General features: G+C 42.5%; 2 protein-coding genes across 4 annotated transcripts in view; one reads left to right on the forward strand and one right to left on the reverse strand.

Moving 5' to 3' along the window:
* AVEN (apoptosis and caspase activation inhibitor) overlaps nucleotides 1–21,237 on the reverse strand; it is a 107,604-nt gene that overhangs the window by 78,980 nt on the left and 7,387 nt on the right. The window contains exons 1-2 of one of the 2 annotated variants that reach the window (XM_081864968.1): nucleotides 16,065–16,097; nucleotides 6,927–7,098 (exon numbers count right to left, since the gene is read on the reverse strand). In XM_081864968.1, the coding sequence (XP_081721094.1) occupies nucleotides 6,927–7,098; nucleotides 16,065–16,082 (190 nt within the window). In that variant the 5' untranslated portion in view covers nucleotides 16,083–16,097. Of the gene's footprint in view, nucleotides 1–6,926; nucleotides 7,099–16,064; nucleotides 16,098–21,237 lie in introns of those variants that run through there. The other variant, XM_081864967.1, reaches the window with a different exon arrangement.
* The window catches only part of CHRM5 (cholinergic receptor muscarinic 5), a 60,255-nt gene that overhangs the window by 24,274 nt on the left and 14,744 nt on the right, over nucleotides 1–21,237 (forward strand). The window lies entirely within an intron of this gene.

Consider the following 21,237-nt stretch of genomic DNA (forward strand, 5'->3'; position numbering starts at 1 on the left):
ATACTAAGCAAGAAATGACACACTATAAAACATTAAATCATGTCTGCTAAACAATCAAAAACATGACACATTTCTGCTTCAATTTCCTGAATGAAAATGCTACATGTCCTGAAAAAAAATCACTTAAGTACCAATTTGTAATAAACATTAACACTTCTTTAAATCTAGAGGGATTTTTAATATCAGATCCTCATTTAATTAAGCACTAAATGTTGACCTTTCAAATTTTCATTAAGTTAAATTACGTCTACAAGGCTAGGACAATCCAAGTTTATATTCTGACATCATTCAAATGTTTTATAGCAGCTGAAAAACACACAGATGAAATACATTTATTAGGCTTTATTTACTTTAAAAAGAAAATAATAGTATAGTTAGTTCAACTGTAGACATATATCTCTAATAGCCTGTTCAATTATAAGATATATTTGTAGCAAGTTATAAATAAAAATATCCTCGTGATTTTATTTTTGGTTGCACAGATGCTAAAATGTAAGAATTCTTCCTCACAGAGAAAAAAATTATTAGGGGTGGGCACAGAGATTTTTTTTAGGATTTGTGTGTTTCCCAAAGACAGCACCAGCCAACCAGGAGAGTGTAGGGCAGCCTGCTGGCAAAATGGGATTTGTCTCCTCCAAGGTGTAGAAAAATCATCCCCATATTTATTTCAAGCAAATTGGCTTACAATATTAAGACCGCCCTGGTTCAATTTTAAACATTATCCTTAATATTACAAGTGTTTTTAAAAAACCTACTATGCTGCTAACTTCTTTACAATCCTTTTGTAAATATGCAATAAACATTTTCCATTCTTTTTTATATTTGCTCATGAGAGGAGGAGGAAGTGTTCAGTTGCGTGACTTATTTCTAGGTCAGGGATAGCTAACCTACGGTCTACCAGATGCTACTGAACAAAATTTCCATCAGTCCCAGCCAGTATGACCAATCACAGGAAGGGAGCACAGGTTAGCCCCCCCCCCCCCCCCGTTCTATACCAATAAAACAGGGGAATACTTCATCTGAACTAGGCTACCATCAACCATAAGGAAAAAGAGGAGGAGTACCAATGGAAGGTGGTTTTTCTGTATTCTTGTTAGTGTCCTGACCAACAAGTTTTAATCATGCACAACACGTTGAATTGAACACACTGAAGGGCTAGCAATACTGGCTCCATTCACAGACTAATTTCTACACCAGCCAAGACGCAGACAGTTAAAGTTCTCTCCTTGTGCCTGTCGGCTGTTCACTTTCCTACATAAGCCAAGGCACAGACCTACAGGGGAAACAAGACAGAAGTGCATAAGGAAAGAAGGTAGAAGTGGTGGTAATGCCTTTGCTTGCTGCATCTTGACTTGTAAGGGAGAAAAATGGGTGAATAGTAGGGCCAGCCGGAAAGTCTCTGGAAACTGAACTGAGCTGTCAGTTACTTCTCCCTAACTAGGATGACCAAGTCTAAAAGGACAGTAGGATTCTCTACCTTTAAGCATTGCTATAATAGAGGCCTCTGTTTCTCATGCATGCAAGAGAGCTACACCTGCCTATATTCTGTTTGACAACTTGTCACCTTCAAAAATACCTAAGGAGCTTCACCTGGAATCACTGATATGGAGCCTTTCGCTGCTTGTTACATCTGAAACAGTTTAACATCAACTGCATGTGCACTATTTATTTCTAAGGGCTTTTGGATTGCAACCATGGGCATCCATCCACCTCTTCTTCCAAAATATATATTTTTTAAAAATTATACTGCCTTTGCAAATAAGAAAGTGCTAAAAATGGCTTACAATGGAATACAGCCTAAAAATCATTCAGAAAAGCGAAACACCAATCGGATATACCACACCCTTTACTGGTATCTCATCAGCCTCCTACTAAGTGCCCTGCTTTCCACTACAAGTCAAGGTTCCAAAAAAATTGCAAGATGAAACCTAATATAATACATAATTCAAAAATAAAATGATGGCACTCACTTGTCATCAGCCTGCAGTTGCTAGATGAAAGGGAAAGAGGGAAAGTATGTGACCTTGATCAACATAGCATTTATTTTAGGTCCCTAGCAAGAAGACTCATAGAAGCAAAAAAAGAAGAAGAATGAAGTTGTCATGGACACTTGGTGTGCAAGGCACAGTTCAATATGGCATGCAATACCCTGTACTGGGCTGACAGGGTAGAGTAGGGATACATTGTTTCATGTGGGGAGGAGCTCATCTCTCATCTCCATGCCTCATTAAGGACACCTGCCTCAAACAGAAATTCAGTAATCCATTTTGAAAAAGGCTTATTAGCACTATACCTCTAGTTATGTATTTCCTAAATCACAATGAATAACAGAGAACTAACAATGCCCAAGACTCTATATATTTTATTTTTGCAGAGAAAATTATACTGTAATAAAATTCAAACAAATTGTTCTAGCTAAGTATAAATGTAACTTTTTTTTTTAGTGTCACATATAGTGTGCATCAATTCCACCCACCCATCAATACTATTTATTACTTTTCTCCTCTGCATTCTCAGCACAACAGGACTCTCATAACAGCAAATATTCAATACCTGAATGATTCACCTCTAATATCTTTAAGTGTTTCAGAGAAATCTAGATGCAAATTTGAAAGCCATCTTCAGAAGATTTCACATTTTGTAGTAGATTCATTTTTTTAAAAAAAGATAAAAGCAAAATGTACTAAAATAAATTAGGTTTCAAGTTTTGCAATATACACACATTAACAATCTACTTCTTTTCAAGGTATGACCTGAATATGACCTGAATATAATGATGCTAACCAAAACTGATTAGACTTTCAGATGCAAGATCACACATGGAGTTCATGCAAACAAAATTGTTTAGAAACTGTCACATACCAAAGTCACTAGCCTTTTTGTTACCCATTAATGCTCTAGTTCTACTTCTAAATGTTCCTAAAGAACTTGGAAAAGTATGAATACTTCAAACTGACAAAAAATGCTATTTTCATCTTCACATACACGCACTCTCAGTTAAATACACTGAAGCTGTTAAATACACTGAAGGTGATTACAGTCGTGGGGAGAAAAGAAGTTTACCCTCTTTGAATTTTGTGGTTTTACATATTAGGACATAATAACAATCATCTGTTCCTTAGCATGTCCTAAAATTAGGTAAATACAACCTCAGATGAACAACAGCACATGATTTATTACACCATGCCATGATTTATTTACCAGAAATAAAGCCCAAATGAAAGAAAAGGTTGTCTCAGATGATAGACCAAGAATTAGGCGTAACATTCAAACACACACATGCAAAGCTGTAATACGGAACTGTCAGTGGGTACAGTCCAAGACACTGTCAGAGCTAGGGTAAGCCTGCCTTTAAACTACTTGAAAGGCTTTGTTGTTGTTGTTTAGTCGTTTAGTCGTGTCCGACTCTTCGTGACCCCATGGACCAGAGCACGCCAGGCATTCCTGTCTTCCACTGCCTCCCACAGTTTGGTCAGACCCAGGTTTGTAGCTTCGAGAACACCGTCCCAACCATCTCATCCTCTGTCGTCCCCTTCTCCTTGTACCCTCAATCTTTCCTAACATCAGGGTCTTTTCCAGGGAGTCTTCTCTTCTCATGAGGTGGCCAAAGTATTGGAGCCTCAGCTTCACGATCTGTCCTTCCAGTGAGCACTCAGGGCTGATTTCCTTAAGAATGGATACGTTTGATCTTCTTGCAGTCCATAGGACTCTCAAGAGTCTCCTCCAGCACCATAATTCAAAAGCATCAATTCTTTGGCAATCAGCTTTCTTTATTGTCCAGCTCTCACTTCCATACATCACTACTGGGAAAACCATGGCTTTAACTATATGGACCTTTGTTGGCAAGGTGATGTCTCTGCTTTTTAAGATACTGTCTAAGTTTGCCATCGCCTTTCTGCCAAGGAGCAGGCGTCTTTTAATTTCATGACTGCTGTCACCATCTGCAGTAATCATGGAGCCCAAGAAAGTAAAATCTCTCAGTACCTCCATTTCTTCCCCTTCTATTTGCCAGAAGGTGATGGGACCAGTGGCCATGATCTTTGTTTTTTTGATGTTGAGCTTCAGACCATATTTTGCGCTCTCCTCTTTCACCCTCATTAAAAGGTTTTTTAATTCCTCCTCACTTTCTGCCATCAAGGTTGAAAGACTTGAAAGGCTTACTGGAACTATACAAGCCTAAAGGTAAAGGTACCCCTGCCCATACGGGCCAGTCTTGACAGACTCTAGAGTTGTGCGCTCATCTCACTCTGGAGCAGTGTCTCCCAACCTTTTTTGGGCAAAGGCACACTTGTTTCATGAAAAAAATCTCGAGGCACACCACCATTAGAAAATGTTTAAAAAATTAACTCTGTGCCTATATTGACTATATATAAAGTAACTCTCTTTAATAGGAATCAAATAAACACAAAGAAAGTATTTTATAATTACTTTATTATGAAATAGTAAGTACCGTATTTTTCGTCCCATAGGACGCTCCGTCCCATAGGACGCACCTACTTTTTTGAGGGGGGGAAATAAAGGAAAAAAAATTTTCCTTTATTTCCCCCCCAAAAAACCAGGTCGGGGAACAGTGGGATGGCGGTGCTGCGCCTCCCCGCTGTCCCCCGAGCTTGTGGGGCTGGCCCATGTCTGCCTGGCACGAGGGGCGCTCTGCTTCAGGGCGCCCCGCGCGTCCGGCGGCAGGCTACAGTCCGCAGCATGGGGAACCCTCTGTTTCAGGGCGCCCCATGCGCCCCCCGGGTGCGCAAGGCTTGCCAACACGAGCGCGGAGCACGGGGCGTCCTCCGAAGAGCGCCCCGTGCTCCGCGCTGCCAGCTGTCGCCCGCAAGCCTTGCGCTCCTGGGGGGAGATCCCCCGGGTGCGCAAGGCTGGCCAACACCAGCGCGGAGCACGGGGTGGCCTCCGAAGTGCGCCCCGTGCTCCGCGCTGCCAGCTGACGCCCGCAAGCCTTGCGCTCCCGGGGGGAGATCCCCCGGTGCGCAAGGCTTGTGGACACCTGCGTGGAGCACGGGGCGTCCTCTGGAGGGCGCCCCGTGCTCCGCGCTGCAGGCAGCTGCCCGCAAGCCTTGCGCTCCCGGGGGGAGATCCCCCGGGTGCGCAAGGCTGGCCGACACCAGCGCGGAGCACGGGGCGTCCTCCGAAGGGCGCCCCGTGCTCCGCGCTGCCAGCTGACGCCCGCAAGCCTTGCGCTCCCGGGGGGAGGTCCCCCGGGTGCGCAGGGCTGGCCTACAACAGCGCAGAGCACGGGGCGATGGGATGTGGGAGGGAGCTCGCTCCCCGCCCCGCGTGTGCTCGCCGCCGCCGCCCCGCCTCTCACTGCCCGACTCGCCCGCCTCCCTCCCACGGCACACCAGGCAACGTCTCGCGGCACACTAGTGTGCCGCGGAACACCGGTTGGGAAACACTGCTCTAGAGACCAGGAGCCAGCACTGTCCGCAGACACTTCCGGGTCATGTGGCCAGCGTGACGAAGCTGCTCTGGCGAACCGGCACCAGAGCAGCACACGGAATGCCGTTTACCTTCCCGCTATAAAGTGGTACCTATTTATCTACTTGCACTTAAGTGTGCTTTCGAACTGCTAGGTGGGCAGGAGCTGGGACCGAACGACGGGAGCTCACCCCGCTGCGGGGATTCGAACCGCCGACCATACGATCAGCAAGTCCTAGGCACTGAGGTTTTACCCACAGTGCCACCCGCATCCCCATATACAAGCCTACACAGACATAATAGGACTGCAGCTCGCAACAGCCCATAGCAGAATGAATTTGCCCACACCCAGAGAGTGCTTTTTTGGTTTTTGGTTTTTTTAAAAAAGGGTGCTAGTACTCGTATACTGATAAAGGTGTCAAGGGTGCTAACACTCTGTACCACTGAGTACTGTCACAAAAAAGTCCATGTATGTGTATATACACACACATCAATGACTAACAAAAAATAAATTTCCAATTCTTATAGCAAAACGTGTTGGCAGCCATTTTCATTAGTTATAGAGCTTTGAGGATGGAATGCTCAGACAGCTTTCATTTTGCTGAAACTAAGCAATGCTGTACTGCCCTATAAGTTGAGCCCATGTGGTATTAATGTGTCCAAAGTGCACATCCAGGTTCTCCCTTTTTGCTAAAATTGTTGGATATGTTGGCATCTGTATAGCAAGTATTGGTAAGTCTGATAGACTGTGGTTCTCAGACTTAAAGAGTTTAGCAAAAAAACAGAGTTGCAGTTTGCAAAAAGAGTAGAATACAGAAACCATAGTCCAGCGCAAAGGTTTATGGAGGCCCTGATCCAACTTGGGTCACTTTGTTGACATCATGGTGTGACTGAGAGGAGTAAAATGACTCCAAATCACCTGACTCACCTAGTTATTCAGCCCCAGCACAAAGCTGCTACACATCCCTATCTTGATATAGGATCTTATCTAAATGGAATAAATAAATAAAATCATTAGGGGACGGTAGCTCAGTGGTGGAGCACTGGAAACAACTTGTCAGAAACCCTGAACAACCATTGTCAGTCAGTGTAGATCAGGTATCTTCCATCTTTTTCAGATTCAGAGTCCATTTTTAACTCAAATATGCATTGGGGAATTTACTTCTTAATCTTTTACCATATACTTGTATGATGGTAGTGCTCCTGTTGTGACCCATCTTGCATCTGGCCGCAATGCACTCATTAGTTGAAGACCAGTGGTGCAGATGATGCTAAGATAAATGGACCAATGGCCTAGCTTGCTATAAAGCAGCTTCCTATGCTCTCCCCCTTATTGTTATAACACTGCCCATAGGCTTTTAACTAGTGAATTATAAAATCAGTCTTCTTGTCGAGAATTCCATTCCCAGCAGCAAAAATGAGGCTTTCCAAAGGCTTTCATGAGGAGACAAATATGTAACATATAAAATTAAACGCTATTTGTGATTTCTCTTGCTTACCTGCTGAGCTAAGCAAAACACTGAAGTCTGTCCCACGCTGTGATTCACCATTGTCCTTTTGTGTTTCCTTCTCAGTATCTTCATAACGGTGCCAGTTGGAAACTACTTTTCTTCTTGAATAACTTCCTTGTTCTTCTTTTTCCTCTTCTTGTGACTCAAGATCAGCCGAGGCCTATGACATGTAGCAGCAAGAAGATTGAAGAAGAGCTTTAATTAGCCTTTTCTTTTAATCTGTGTTTTGTCTTCTGAAAAATTAAGACAGCTACCTTAAATCAATGTCCCAATTTAACATTTCATTTAGTAGGCATGTCCTGATTACCTGCCTTGGCGTGTCAGTACTTAGAACCTGCATTACTATATCTGTCTGAGACACCAAACTTCATGGCAACACTGTCCTAGTGTCATAGTAAACAGCTGATCTAGGGGATTTACATTTATCCTCTCTTCAATTTTAAGACTGTGATGGATACCCAAAAATCTGGTAGCCCATTTATTGTACCACCTTACATTCAGTTGTGTGCCACCAGGCTTCATGCTCTTTCACAGTTAAAGTTTAAAGCAAGGTTTAACCCTGGGCCAAGGTTTATTCCATGGTACTGACATTTAGAAGACATCTGAAGGGAAGTTTTTAATGTGTGACATTTTAATGTATTTTTAATCTTTGTTGGAAGCCGCCCAGAGTGGCTGGGGAAACACAGCCAGATGGGTGAGGTGCAAATAATAATAAAATCATCATCAACAACAACACCCCACTTTCTCAAACTATTCTTAAACCATTTACTGTTCCTTTTTAATGTCCAGATTGTATTACAAATTATCTACAGGAATTAAACATACAACAAGAATATGATGCTAACTGAAATCTGTTAGCAGCTGCTAATCTCTTGCTTTAAATGGAAAACCATTTCTTGACCTATGCAGAAGAAATGTGGGAGAACATGCTCATAACAAGCACTTGGCAACTAGCTGAGGATAGGAAGTCAGTGAGTCAGATTATTCTGCTCTGTGCCTCTTTATACCCCATAGTCTAAACATCTTTATCTTCATTAATCTGGAAATTAATTTCTTTCTCCTTTTCCTCATCAGAAACATAGCAAGCTATCAACTTAAGCTACACTCTAGGTAGCCTGGATAGCCTAAGTTCACTTAGATCTTTTTCCTCAAATTCTTTGCTCCTGTTACAGATTTGCTTACGGTGGGTTCTTAGAGAAAGCAGTGAAACAGTACTTCTACCCACGGAGCTCTTTTCCTGAGGACATATTGCCCCAGGGTCCTCCAAAATTTGGAGCAAACAGTGAAAATAGCTCACAACTATTTCTCTTCTCCTAGGCTGTGATACAGCTTGCTCCTCCCTCTGTGGCATGAGGGGCAGAGCAATGGGGGGTGAAACCGCCACTGCTCCAAAGTCCCTCTGCTACCAGCAACCCAATGTTGCAAGTGGCACTGGTAGCAGAAGGACTCAGGAGCGGCATCCGTTTCACCTGCAATATAGCAATGAGTAAAGCCACCATCGCGGTCTGGCCCTCATACTGGTCCTGGATGATGTATCGATACATTGCCCGGGCCTAATCATTACCATTTTACACCATAACCACTAATACTATCCTCACATTTTTGACGGAGACAAAGGCTGGAGATAAGAGGTGACAGCGGGCTTGACTAAGCCCTGAAATGAGTTTATGGCTCACAGTTCACATTCTTCACCGCTAAATAAGATTGATGGGCTATAACATTTACTCCTTCATCACAATAGTATTGGTGTCTACCATGGTTAGCAGTAATTTAGTCATCAATTAATGATGATCCCCAGATGTTCCATATTCAGCAACATTACCACCTTCCATCCTCCTATTTGCATATTTTAGCCAATGGTCACTCTTTTTAGGTACAACAATAAATTAAAAATTCAACTGTTGTAACTGGGTTACATTACAAGTCCCTTAATAAAATTCATTTTATTATCATTTTATTACTACTATACCTAGTAGTAAGCCCACTTGGAAAAAAACTGCATTTACTTCTGAGTAGACATGCAGACATGTCTAAGACTGCTGTTAGGTTTTTCAGACCTAGTTGCTAAGTATTAATTTGAATTCTTGTAAACTTCATCTTAAGTCACGGTTTAAACTATTCGTCAGAAACTAAAAATCCACAGCAATCAAACCATTTACCATTTTAATGGTAACCTATATTTAAAAATCACATCTGAATAGACCTCCAGCACCAATATCCTTGCATTCTGTCTCCAACAAGCCAATTGTAACTGACAAGTTCTACTGGTTTTCCACCCACTCCAAGCTGCTAGCTTTTGAATGAACATTCCAGGGTTGTCCTAGCAACCAGATGGTTCTACCCACAACCCCATACTTACAGAAAGATTAAATCAAAACACAATTTTCTGCATATGGAAATAACAGTGGAAAAATATCTATGACCGAATAGTGGTCCATTTTTCTCTATTTCAGCATGAATTAAACTATGGAATTCTCATAGCAATGTAAAATAGTGCAGACCAATTCCACAAATTCACTGATTTCTACATTTGAGTGGATATACCTAAATTGCAAGTGCTTGCAATTTGTAATTTCATTACATACTTCAAGGACAGACCTGAAAATACTGTATTCACATTCAAAGCCTGCTCCAAATAGTTTCATAAATGCAGAGATCACATTTATTTTAAATATACTCATGCCTTAGAATATAATTTGCCTTTATTAGTGCAGTAGTTATGAAAGATAGAAGAGTAAAATAACCTTTTCCCCAACTGTTCATGTTTGCCTCCTATTGTCAGTGTTGCCACTGCTTTCCACTTTTAAAAATATATATACTTTTAAAAACACAGCTGGGTTTTATGAGCTTAGATGACAACAATTCAAAGAACCTAACAGGGATTAGTAATTTTCCCATTTTCACAAAATATGTATAAAAGGTCAACTATAAATATTTAACAAAATACATTTTACTACAGGAGCGAAATAAAAACGGAGAATGAAATGCATAAACTGGAAATTTTACTGCACCAATGTGGGAGAAAGGAACATAGGTATAATACAACAGAGTGCAGTATCAAACAGGCATCTTGTTGTACCTATCGTGCAATCAGATACACCACTGAAGACTGGGGTGTACAAATGTACCCACAGCAGACCACTACAATCATATATGCAGGAATGGTGTAGTGGATAAGCTGAACCAATGTTCAAATTCACTTCAACGAACAAATATGACTTGGTGACTTTGGACTACTTTCTATTTCTCAATCTAACCTTCTCCACATGTTATAGGAATTAAATAGGCAAGTCTTGGTTATGTTGCCTTAAGTTCCTTGGAAGAGTACATAATTTTTATCAACTCCCCAACCACTGAGACGTTAGAGACAGTGCTACTCAGTTTACATATATATTCAATTTTTTGTTTTGTTTTATTAGTCACTATAATCAATATATATTTACACACACACTAGTCCCCATCACAACTCTTGGCTGAAAGGCTAACCTCAAGCCACAGTAGGACTAAAACATAGGTAGGCAAACTATAGCCTGGGGGCCAGATCCATCCCAGTCGCCTTCTAAATCCAGCCTGCGGACGGTCCGGCAATCAGCGTGTTTTTACATGAGTAGAATGTGTCCTTTTATTTAAAATGCATCTCTGGGTTATATGTGGGGCATAGGAATTCGTTCATTTCCCCCCAAAAAATATAGTCCGGCCCCCCACAAGGTCTGAGGGACAGTGGACTGTCCCCCTGCTAAAAAAGCTTGCTGACCCCTGGACTAAAACCATTCCTAACACAATTCATCAAAAATGCTGCAGGTGTGGCAGCTAAAAGACACTGAATGGGAAGGCACTGATCCAACCCAACAGGACTTAGTGAGCTTCCCGGTCTATTTTGTCTTTGTAATTCACAGGTTTTTTGTCTACTACCTCTGTGGAGCTTCGTTCCACTTATTAATGCTTTCATGCACTACATGGGGAATTACAAAGTCAATAGGAGTACTTCCTCGCCATACCTGTGTAGGCTTCATGAGTCTTCTCTTGTACCAATCATTTCCAGCGCAGGCTGCATTTGCTTCAGCTCCTACACTGAAAACCCTTATTATTTTTGGGTGTCTCTGAATTCCCATCAGGCAACACTTCAGGCAAATCAAGGAAGAACTCATTCACAAATATAAAGATAACTAGACTCAACACATTCAGAAGAAACCACAAATGAATATAGCCAGCTTTCTCTTGTGAAATATCAGAGAGTGACTAGTTCTGCAATCAGAAACAGGTTGTTTTTTTCTCAGCTGCAAGTCAAAATGCTAGTTCTACTCTGTAAATACAAAAGCTAGGGAAGGTGCATCATTTCTGTGCCTTTTTTGTAACGACAGGCATAATAAATTATATTGGTTGCTCCTTTGGCAACCTCGCAGCTGTCAGAAGAGGTAGTGTGATGAGAAATCAAACAATCTAGTTTGTTGTCTCACTGAAATTAATTAAATTGTCCTCCATTATACTTCCTGTTTTCCCAGTTGCGCATTGTGAAGATAAGCCCAATATCCTTCCAATTAATCATTAGCTATTCATTCGAAAGTAACCATTGGTAAAAATAACTCAACCACAATTTTATCAGAAACTACCAAACTGTTAAAGTTGTAGCACTCCTCAAGCATTTGTACATTGCTCTCTTCAGACTTTACCTGAAGATGGTTATTAAAATCTGAAGGTAGAACAGCATAAATTTTCTTGAGCTTTAAAATGTTCATTTCTGCCTTTCTGCTGCTCATACACAGCTATTTTAAACAGTACTGCTGAAATTAAATTAATAAAGGCTGACAAAATTATAAAACTGGGCAGTACAGAAGAAAACAAATCTAGGAAAGGGGGGAAATATTGCATTCATTAGTTTACATACGTTGTATTGGCTTCATTCTGACATTTAAGGCATTCATAAATACAGCTTTCCGTACTGCCCTTCAGTAACTGTGATAGTTTATAACATTTTCTCAATCATTCTCCTACTGCCAATATTACACCTCATGCAATTCATGCAATGAAGGATGATTTCTTTCACTTATTTCCTTCATCTATGACCTTTAGAGAGATCTACCAAAGGTAAAAGGTTTAATTAGAAAAAAAGGTCAGCTACAGAAACAGATAGTGGGCACACAACTTTCTAATCTATGTTGTGTACATTTATGGAAGACCAAAAAATTACAAAAAACACTTCATCAACATTGGACACCGGGTCATTAGCTTTGACCTCATATAGAGCATAAAACAGAAAAAGGTGGTCCTTTCTTGTCCTTTTACCAATATATTGGTTCTCTCAGAAAACTAAGAAAAAGACTAGGTGACTGAATTTTGTTAACAGAACAGAAGCAACACTAATAATGTGCCTATGGATACAGATGAGGAGTTCTCCCGCCACATGTTAACATTAAATTGTGAACATAGAATCACAGAATCATAGAAATGTAAAGCTGGGAGAAATCCCAAGAGTGATCTAGTCCATGTTGGTTTGCAAGCCCCCTCCACAGAGGCTGGCCCCTCTTACTGTCCTCGGAGCTTGCTTACCGGTAACCTCCTCTGGCTGATATCTCGGACAGACCAGGGAGATTTTGATAGGCGACATTTTCCCAAGCATGGGTAAAATGCACAACCCCTCCCTCCTACTTCCGCAGGGGAAAGAAAATAAGTCAGAAATCTATTTACATGGTGTTTATTTCTGACATTACAGCACTAGAGAAAAACACGTCCTTTCAGTTCAGTTCTTCTAGCAGGTCTGACAAACTTCCTGAACATGTGCAAACGGAAGGTTTGCCAAAATATCACCATGCCTCCATCACCATGGAGTATCTCCAACCCTCTGCCACTGTTTGACAGTGCAATGGGTGCTGCTCACTAGCAGAGCATCTAGAACAGTGGATCTCGGGGGTTGGAATGCTCTACAACAAATGTGTTAGTCTGTAAGGTTCCATCAAACACTTTGTTGTTGTTTTCCTTTAAGCCTAATGTCAGTAAGGAGACATGGTTACATGCTACCTGGGTTTCAGACTTCAGAAACATTAGCAATAGAAAATATGACCACTAACGCAACTAATAGTTCTAAGAAGAAAATGTACATTCACATGGTTTTCTAGTTTCAGCTGTTTCATTCACACCCAGATGAAAGGGCTAATGACTCATGTTGTAAAAAAACATAAAAACCAGCACTTAGGGGATCATTTACAAGGGAGTCTCCTACACTTTCCAACACATGGGCATACATGGCCACAGTTGCCTTAATCCATTTCACACACATATAAAGTCAGCTTCACACCACTATTTTCATTATCAGAAAACAAGCCTCAACAATAAAAAACAAATTTCATGCATGGCACAGTACACACACACACACACACGTGTGTGTGTGTGTGTGTATATGTATATTTTAAAAGTATACACAAGTGGTTGTCTACTAAGGATCAAATGCAGTACTGGCTCAAGACATTTTTCTGCCGTAAGCAGAGTACAAATGGTGCTACCCTTCTGGTATGGACACTTTTAAAAAGTCTTGTTGCATCATTCAGACATTTCTTCCTTCTTCTTTTCCTCTACCACCCATGGTGTTGCAGCCTGAAGCATGTTGCTTTACCCTGCAGCATAACATACTAGCCCTGATCAGACACCTGCTTGCATGTATTTGACAGCAAAAGTCACACATTTAAACGTATATGCACTATTCATAAATGACACAATTCATCTGTACTTTAAACACACTGTTATTTGTACTCAGGAATTAATTTCCACCTGCAGAAAATGCCTTATAAAGAGGACTTAATACAAAGTTTCTCTGAAAGCAGACCTGCAAGTAGAAAAGCACTCTGTAACCTTGAATCAAAATATCACAGTGCTTACCGGTAGATTTTGTGTGCACAATTTATTTATTAGTATTTACATCAACAGAGAAGCCTCTTCCATACGCAGTACCTCATTTTCAAAGCACAAGAAATACCAGACACAGGTACATAAAATGCCACCATCTCCAAACCAAGGCAGTTATTGATCTATCAGTACTAGGTATCGATGGTGCTCTACACTGGCACAATAGGGTTTTAGACAGCAGTTTTTCCCAGCCCTATCTGGAGATGTCAGGGATTGAACCAGGAACTTCTGCAGGCAAAGCATTTGACCTACCCCCCCCCCCCCGAGCAAACACAACTGGAACAATCATCATAAAATTTTATTCAAAGTCCAAACTCCATGCTGGCAAACAGAAATGCCTAACTATTCATTTTTGCTGGCAATTAGTTATTTTTTTAATTTAGTTTTTACTAACATTTGTAAATTATGAAAGGAGAATTTTCTACAAATAAAAGGAAGTAACAAAAAAGCACTAAATTATTGTGTAATCTAAAATACAGGAGAAGACAAAACTACAATATTTTCTGTGCAAACATGCATTTCCCTAAGGAATTCACAGACTCACCAAATGAAAAAACTAAGTAATGAAGAGTTAACATCATTGTTTCCCTTGCTTCCCAATTACTAGTAGTCCAGCAGAAATATAAAGAACATATGTCTGCCTTTCACAAAACCCACACCTTGGAATAAACAAGGGGGACCATACAGCTATGGGCTTCTTCATTTGTAAATAAAGTCATGCCATACTGCAAAAAATCAGTCTTTTGTAGCATGTCCTCTAGCTACTTTCAACTTGCAGGAGAATTTCAGCTTGCAGGAGTAATTTGCCAGCGTTCTGAGTTATTGTACATGTGCATGTGTGTGCATAAACACACCACTTTTAATTCCAGGAAACCTTTTTTGTGACTTCAAAAGATATGATTGAGTTAAATGTAGTAGGAAACCAGTAAGATTGTCCAATTCATTTTTCTAAGGCAGAAAATAGATGCATTCTTGCACTATCAATACATTTAAGTACCACTCTTTTTGAACAGTTACCTTTAAGCTGAGTACCTCTGCATTACTAATACCAAACATTTGTAGTCCTTTTTCCCACCTCAGAGGACCACAAATCACAGGACTACGACCACAGAAGAAGTCTGAATGGCTACTGCTATATTTGTGGCTACTCCAAACAAAGGTGGTGTGTATTAATCTTGACATGCTAATGCAAAGTTCTGCATGCATTATCCTGTCATTGGATATAGGCTCCCCATATCACCCTCAATCTATGCAACAGCACTACAGCAAATCTATGGGTCTGGGCACAGTAACTGGAAGAATTTCCATAGCGGTAGCCAAAGAGGTTGGAATGTTTCCACAGTGCATTTGAATATTGCCATTTCTGCTATCACATTTGTGTCAATGTATTATTTTGTGCAGAGTCTGTTCTGTTTGTCATATGTTGAATGCAGAGAGGAATTGTTAGTAGATATAATATATATATTTTAAAAACCATGCAGGGGAAAATTTCAACATCCATACTCTATAAGGCAGGCATCCCCAAACTTGGCCCTCCAGATGTTTTGGGATTACAATTCCCATCATCCCTTACCACTGGTCATGTCAGCTAGGGATCATGGGAGTTGTAGTCCCAAAACATCTGGAGGGCTAAGTTTGGAGATGCCTGCTATAAGGGACCTTAAGGTGGCCATACTTGAATATGGGAGCTTCAAAGAGACACCGTAATGGGAAACTTCTGAATTACAATTTATCAAGTTGTAGGCTCAATTGAGACAAAAGTTTTTCTCATCACCCTATTGTTTGTGAATGGCTATGCTTAATAACATAATTATCACTGTTTGTAATTCTACCTTTACTTTCTATATTTCATTTCCTTCTGACCCCCTTTTTACATTCTCTTCTCCCTAGCCCTGCCCAATTGCATAGACACACACACCCACACCAAATCAGGATGACATTTCATGCATCTGATGAAGTGGACTATAATTGACAGAAACTTATGCCATTATAAATATTAGTCTTAACGATGTCACAAAACTGTTTGCTGTGTCTGGAATAAGTCTCACTGAGTTCAGTGAGGATTGCTTGGGAATAAGTGTCCATTGGGTTACATGCTTGAACACAATTAAAGTGGTCAGGCAAAGCACCTACTGACTTTTGCCTTTATAGCAATAATTGCAGTAGAATTCTCATTCCACTTTTTCAGAATACAAAAAATAAATAAGTTGAACAAGATGGCTTTCTCACTTTCCAGTTCTGACGCATGTTTGGTGGTTGCTAAGCAACCTCAAAGCTCTTTCACTCTAACTCAGAAGACATGCAAAGCATTTAGCCTAGCCATTGTACGTGCAGCCTCTTTGAGCAGCATGGTACAGAGCTGAAGGAATATGACATACTGTGGGGAATCAAAGGGGGTAAAACTACCCCCACTTTACGCTCCTCAGCAGTAAGACTTTAAAGCCATGCCAGAGAAGAGAAATTGCCCAGTTAAATTTAACCACATATATGTACTATCTTACGTCTTCTGCTCTATAAGGATCCAATACTAGGTCACAGCATGATCTAAAGCAGGTTGCAACAGCTGCACTGATGCTTTACAAATATATGATATAAAATTAGTAAGTGGGTCCCCAATATGCATGTTTGGGCTAAAGGTGAATTCAAAGACTGAAAAGACTGAAAACTCCAAAACGCACAACAGAAATTGGTGAAACTGTGGTGAGAACTGTGAAAGCTTACATCACAGTCTAGGGGTTCATTGGATATTATAAGTGTGGAAGATTTAAAAATAAATAAATCTTAAAAGTACATCCAGAAGGAATTACACCCATGGAAGTGATTCGTTACATTAGAGATCTAATCCCAGAGAAAGCCTTTTCAAAAAATTGTATCACCCATGAAAGATTATACCACTTTTCCAAAATCAAGCATGGTTAGGTAATTATAGAGTTGGCTTGAAAATTTGAGCTCTAATCAAAAGCTATAAAATATTGACTTTTTAAAAAAGTATTTACTGAGAACTAGAAAAAACAAAAACAATCATTAGCTCTATGTAGTAAAATAAAATAATTAGAGTTATTGTTTGGTGTATGGTCCACCCCTTCCTGTGGACTGCTTATCTGATCACATACTTTGCACTATATTAACTCAGCTGTTACCCTAGGTTGAATATTGCAAGAATACTTGAGTCTCAGAAATTGCAAATTAAATATTCCAGATTTTTAATTAGAGAAATTGTAAGCAGATGCCTTTCAAATTGTTAATGAACTCTGTTTAACAGACCAAACTCTCCCCATTTATTGAGTTCTTTTTATAACAGATATCCTAGTAATTGGGGGATTACATCACCAAGTTTTCTCACGACACATGAAGAATTTAGTTTCCAAGCAATCCTAGTTCAATTTTATTTATTTACTGGGGAAAGGAGGGGGTGAGTCACCTAAAATTAAGAGTACTTAGCTATAAAAATTTTCACCTGCTTGCAATCCAGAAAAGAAGCATTACAAAATTAACACTCCATTCACCAACAAGACAGGCACTGATCAAAAGATGATGTATAACACTTTTGTACAGTCAATTTAACCTTCTTTTAACAACAAATTGAAGAGTACCTTCACAAATGGGTTAACACAAAGATTAAAAATGATTTAGCTTTCAATGCATGAGATAACAAATCTTAGAAAAACATATATAAAGCACTTCAATGTGATCTTATGCTTAATTACTGGAAGAAAATCCCACTTAACCCAATGAGAGTAAACCTTGCTAAGATCATTCTGTAAATTTACATGCCAATGTTATATATATATAATTTCTAACTAGGATAAAAGTTGCTCTTTTAGCCCTTTCAGTCTCTTCTTTTCTGCTTAGCTCCTCTTTAGCATGCAAGTCCTACCAAGAAATGTGGGTGGGGAGTCACTGATGTCTTTTTCAGTGTTTCTTTTAGCAGTCAACTACTACTTCTGCTCTAACGCCTATAATAACCATGTACAGCAAATATTGGATAGGATCAATACGAAAGTGAAAAGTCAACTGCCTACTCCACCTGCTGTTCATTGCTAACAGTTTCCTTTTCAGCCAGAATACTGTGTTCATTCAAAATGTGGAGGAAAATGTTTCAATAACAAAGAAGAAGAAGAAGAAGAAGAAGAAGAAGAAGAAGAGGAGGAGGAGTTTGGATTTGATATCCCGCCTTTCATTCCCTTTAAGGAGTCTCAAAGCGGCTAACATTCTCCTTTCCCTTCCTCCCCCACAACAAACACTCTGTGAGGTGAGTGGGGCTGAGAGACTTCAAGGAAGTGTGACTGGCCCAAGGTCACCCAGCAGCTGCATGTGGAGGAGCGGAGACGCGAACCCGGTTTCCCAGATTACGAGACTACCGCTCTTAACCACTACACCACACTTAGTTTTCGTAGAGCTGGAATTACTCCCCTACAAAGGTTAGAATATTTAGGGCTTTTTAGTTCAGAAAACTGGTTTATTATAATGGTTTTAAAAAATGTCCATTGTGTGGAGAAAAGGGAATAGGGAGATTTTTTCCAACTCTTATTATACTAGAACCTGAGATCATACAATGTAATCTGGAAGAAACAGGACAATGAATTACACAGCACAGAGTTAAATCACACAATTAATTATCCCATCAACTAACTTAAATGGACAAATGAATTGCTCCCCTGCCACCACAGCCATTTGGTCTCTTCCCCACCAATCCCCAATGCATGTAATTCCTACTTGGCACTCCTGGAATCAAGCTTCCTATAGTGGATAAGGAATCAGGACAACTGAAAAGGATCAGAAGGTGAAAACACAAGGGAAAATCTGTGACTGCCAACCTCCCAAAGCTGTAGAAGATTTAAAGTTAAATAAAGAATCTCCAGGGTGCAACCAGGCAGCCCTGCTGATAGAAGAAAATGCTCACACAGAAATAGTGTTCTGATGCTATACTGTAGCGCAACACAGTACTCTCCCAACCCTTAAGCCTTAATTCTTGGCCAAAGCTTCCTACCATTCAACTGCTCACCCAGAGGCAATTACAATTTATCCTAGGCAAGTAGCTAATTGCAAGGTTGATTGAATGAAACACATTTTCAAGAGGAGTTTGCTCTGATGCTTTTTATCCATATCGTAGCATGAAACAAACTGTAATGTTTGCTAACAAAATGTGGTCTACATTACACAAAAGAATTGTGCAGAACTTACAGAGAAATTAGTATGCTACAATGCATAAATAAGGATACAAAATAAACAATGCAAGATGTTACCATCCATTAAAATTAACACTCTAATTGTGGTATAGTCCTGTTTGCTATAGTGGATAAGGAAGGGGGAGAAAACAGGTTAAAAGACTGGAAGGGGTAGAAATTGGTCAAGAAAGCTGCATTTGCCTTGTTTGCCACTACCCACCTCTGCAGTCCACACACACCACCTTCAGAAGCTGGAGCAACGCCAGCATGAAAAGCGGCCATGATATAGATGCTCCAACATGGCCAGGATCTTCCTACAATCCTAGAACATCATGAGCCGGGTACATTATCTCCTGCATTCTAAATCAGTGTTTCCCAACCTTTTTTGGGCAAAGGCACACTTGTTTCATGAAAAAAATCTCGAGGCACACCACCATTAGAAAATGTTTAAAAAATTAACTCTGTGCCTATATTGACTATATATAAAGTACAGTGGTGCCCCGCAAGACGAATGCCTCGCTAAACGAAAAACCCGCAAGACGAAAGGGTTTTCCGATTTTTTAGCGGCTTCGCAAGACGAATTTCCCTATGGGCTTGCTTCGCAAGACGAAAGCCCATAGGGAAATCTCCGGGACAGCGGGGAACCCTCCTCCCACCGCAAGCCCTGGGAACAGAGGAGAAGCTGCGCACCTTCCCCTCTGTTCCCAGACCTGTCCTGAAGGCCTGCGGCGGGAGGAGGGCTTTCCTCCCCACCGCCAACATTCAGAATGCTGTTCTGAATGTTGGCGGTGGGGAGGAAAAACCCTCCTCCCACCGCAAGCCCCGGGAAGAGAGGAGAAGCTGCGCGCCTTCCCCTCTGTTCTGGGACCTGTCCTGAAGGCTTGCGGTGGGAGGTCCGGGAACAGAGGGGAAGGCGCGCAGCTTCTCCTCTCTTCCCGGGGCTTGCGGTGGGAGGAGGGTTTTTCCTCCCCACCGCCAACATTCAGAACAGCATTCTGAATGTTGGCGGTGGGGAGGAAAGCCCTCCTCCCGCTGCAAGCCTTCAGGACAGGTCCGGGGCAGCAGGCTGCTATCCGCAGCTTGGAGAGCCCTGCGGGGAAGTCCTGCAGGGCTCTCCAAGCTGTGAATGTCTGCCCCGCGCGAGGGGCGCTCTGCTTAAGAGCGCCCCTCGTGCAGGGCAGCAGGCTGCTATCTGCAGCTCGGAGAGCCCTGCGGGGAAGTCCGGCAGGGCTCCCCAAGCTGCAGATGTCTGCCCCGCCCAAGGAGCGCTCTGCTTAAGAGCACCCCTCGTGCGGGGCAGCAGGCTGCTATCCGCAGCTTGGAGAGCCCTGCGGGGAAGTCCTGCAGGGCTCCCCAAGCTGCAGATGTCTGCCCCGCGCGAGGGGCGCTCTGCTTAAGAGCGCCCCTCGTGCGGGGCAGCAGGCTGCTATCCGCAGCTTGGAGAGCCCTGCGGGGAAGTCCTGCAGGGCTCCCTAAGCTGCAGATGTCTGCCCCGCGCGGAGCTCCCGCCGGGCGCGCAAGGCTTGGGGCGGCAGCCTGTTGCCCGAAGCACAGGGAGCCCTCCGGAGGGCTCCCCGTGCTTCGGGCGAGTGTCTGCAAGGCTTGCGCGCCCGGCAGGAGCTCCCGCCGGGCGCGCAAGGCTTGAGGCGGCAGCCTGTTGCCCGAAGCACAGGGAGCCCTCCGGAGGGCTCCCCGTGCTTCGGGCGAGTGTCTGCAAGCCTTGCGCGCCCGGCAGGAGCTCCCGCCGGGCGCTCAAGGCTTGGGGCGGCAGCCTGTTGCCCGAAGCACAGGGAGCCCTCCGGAGGGCTCCCCGTGCTTCGGGCGAGTGTCTGCAAGCCTTGCGCGCCCGGCAGGAGCTCCCGCCGGGCGCGCAAGGCTTGAGGCGGCAGCCTGTTGCCCGAAGCACAGGGAGCCCTCCGGAGGGCTCCCCGTGCTTCGGGCGAGTGTCTGCAAGCCTTGCGCGCCCGGCAGGAGCTCCCGCCAGGCGCGCAAGGCTTGGGGCGGCAGCCTGTTGCCCGAAGCACAGGGAGCCCTCCGGAGGGCTCCCCGTGCTTCGGGCGAGTGTCTGCAAGGCTTGCGCGCCCGGCAGGAGCTCCCGCCGGGCGCGCAAGGCTTGGGGCGGCAGCCTGTTGCCCGAAGCACAGGGAGCCCTCCGGAGGGCTCCCCGTGCTTCGGGCGAGTGTCTGCAAGGCTTGCGCGCCCGGCAGGAGCTCCCGCCGGGCGCGCAAGGCTTG

The sequence above is a fragment of the Podarcis erhardii genome, assembly GCF_964252035.2.
Source record: "Podarcis erhardii genome assembly, chromosome: 1".
Taxonomy (NCBI): domain Eukaryota; kingdom Metazoa; phylum Chordata; class Lepidosauria; order Squamata; family Lacertidae; genus Podarcis; species Podarcis erhardii.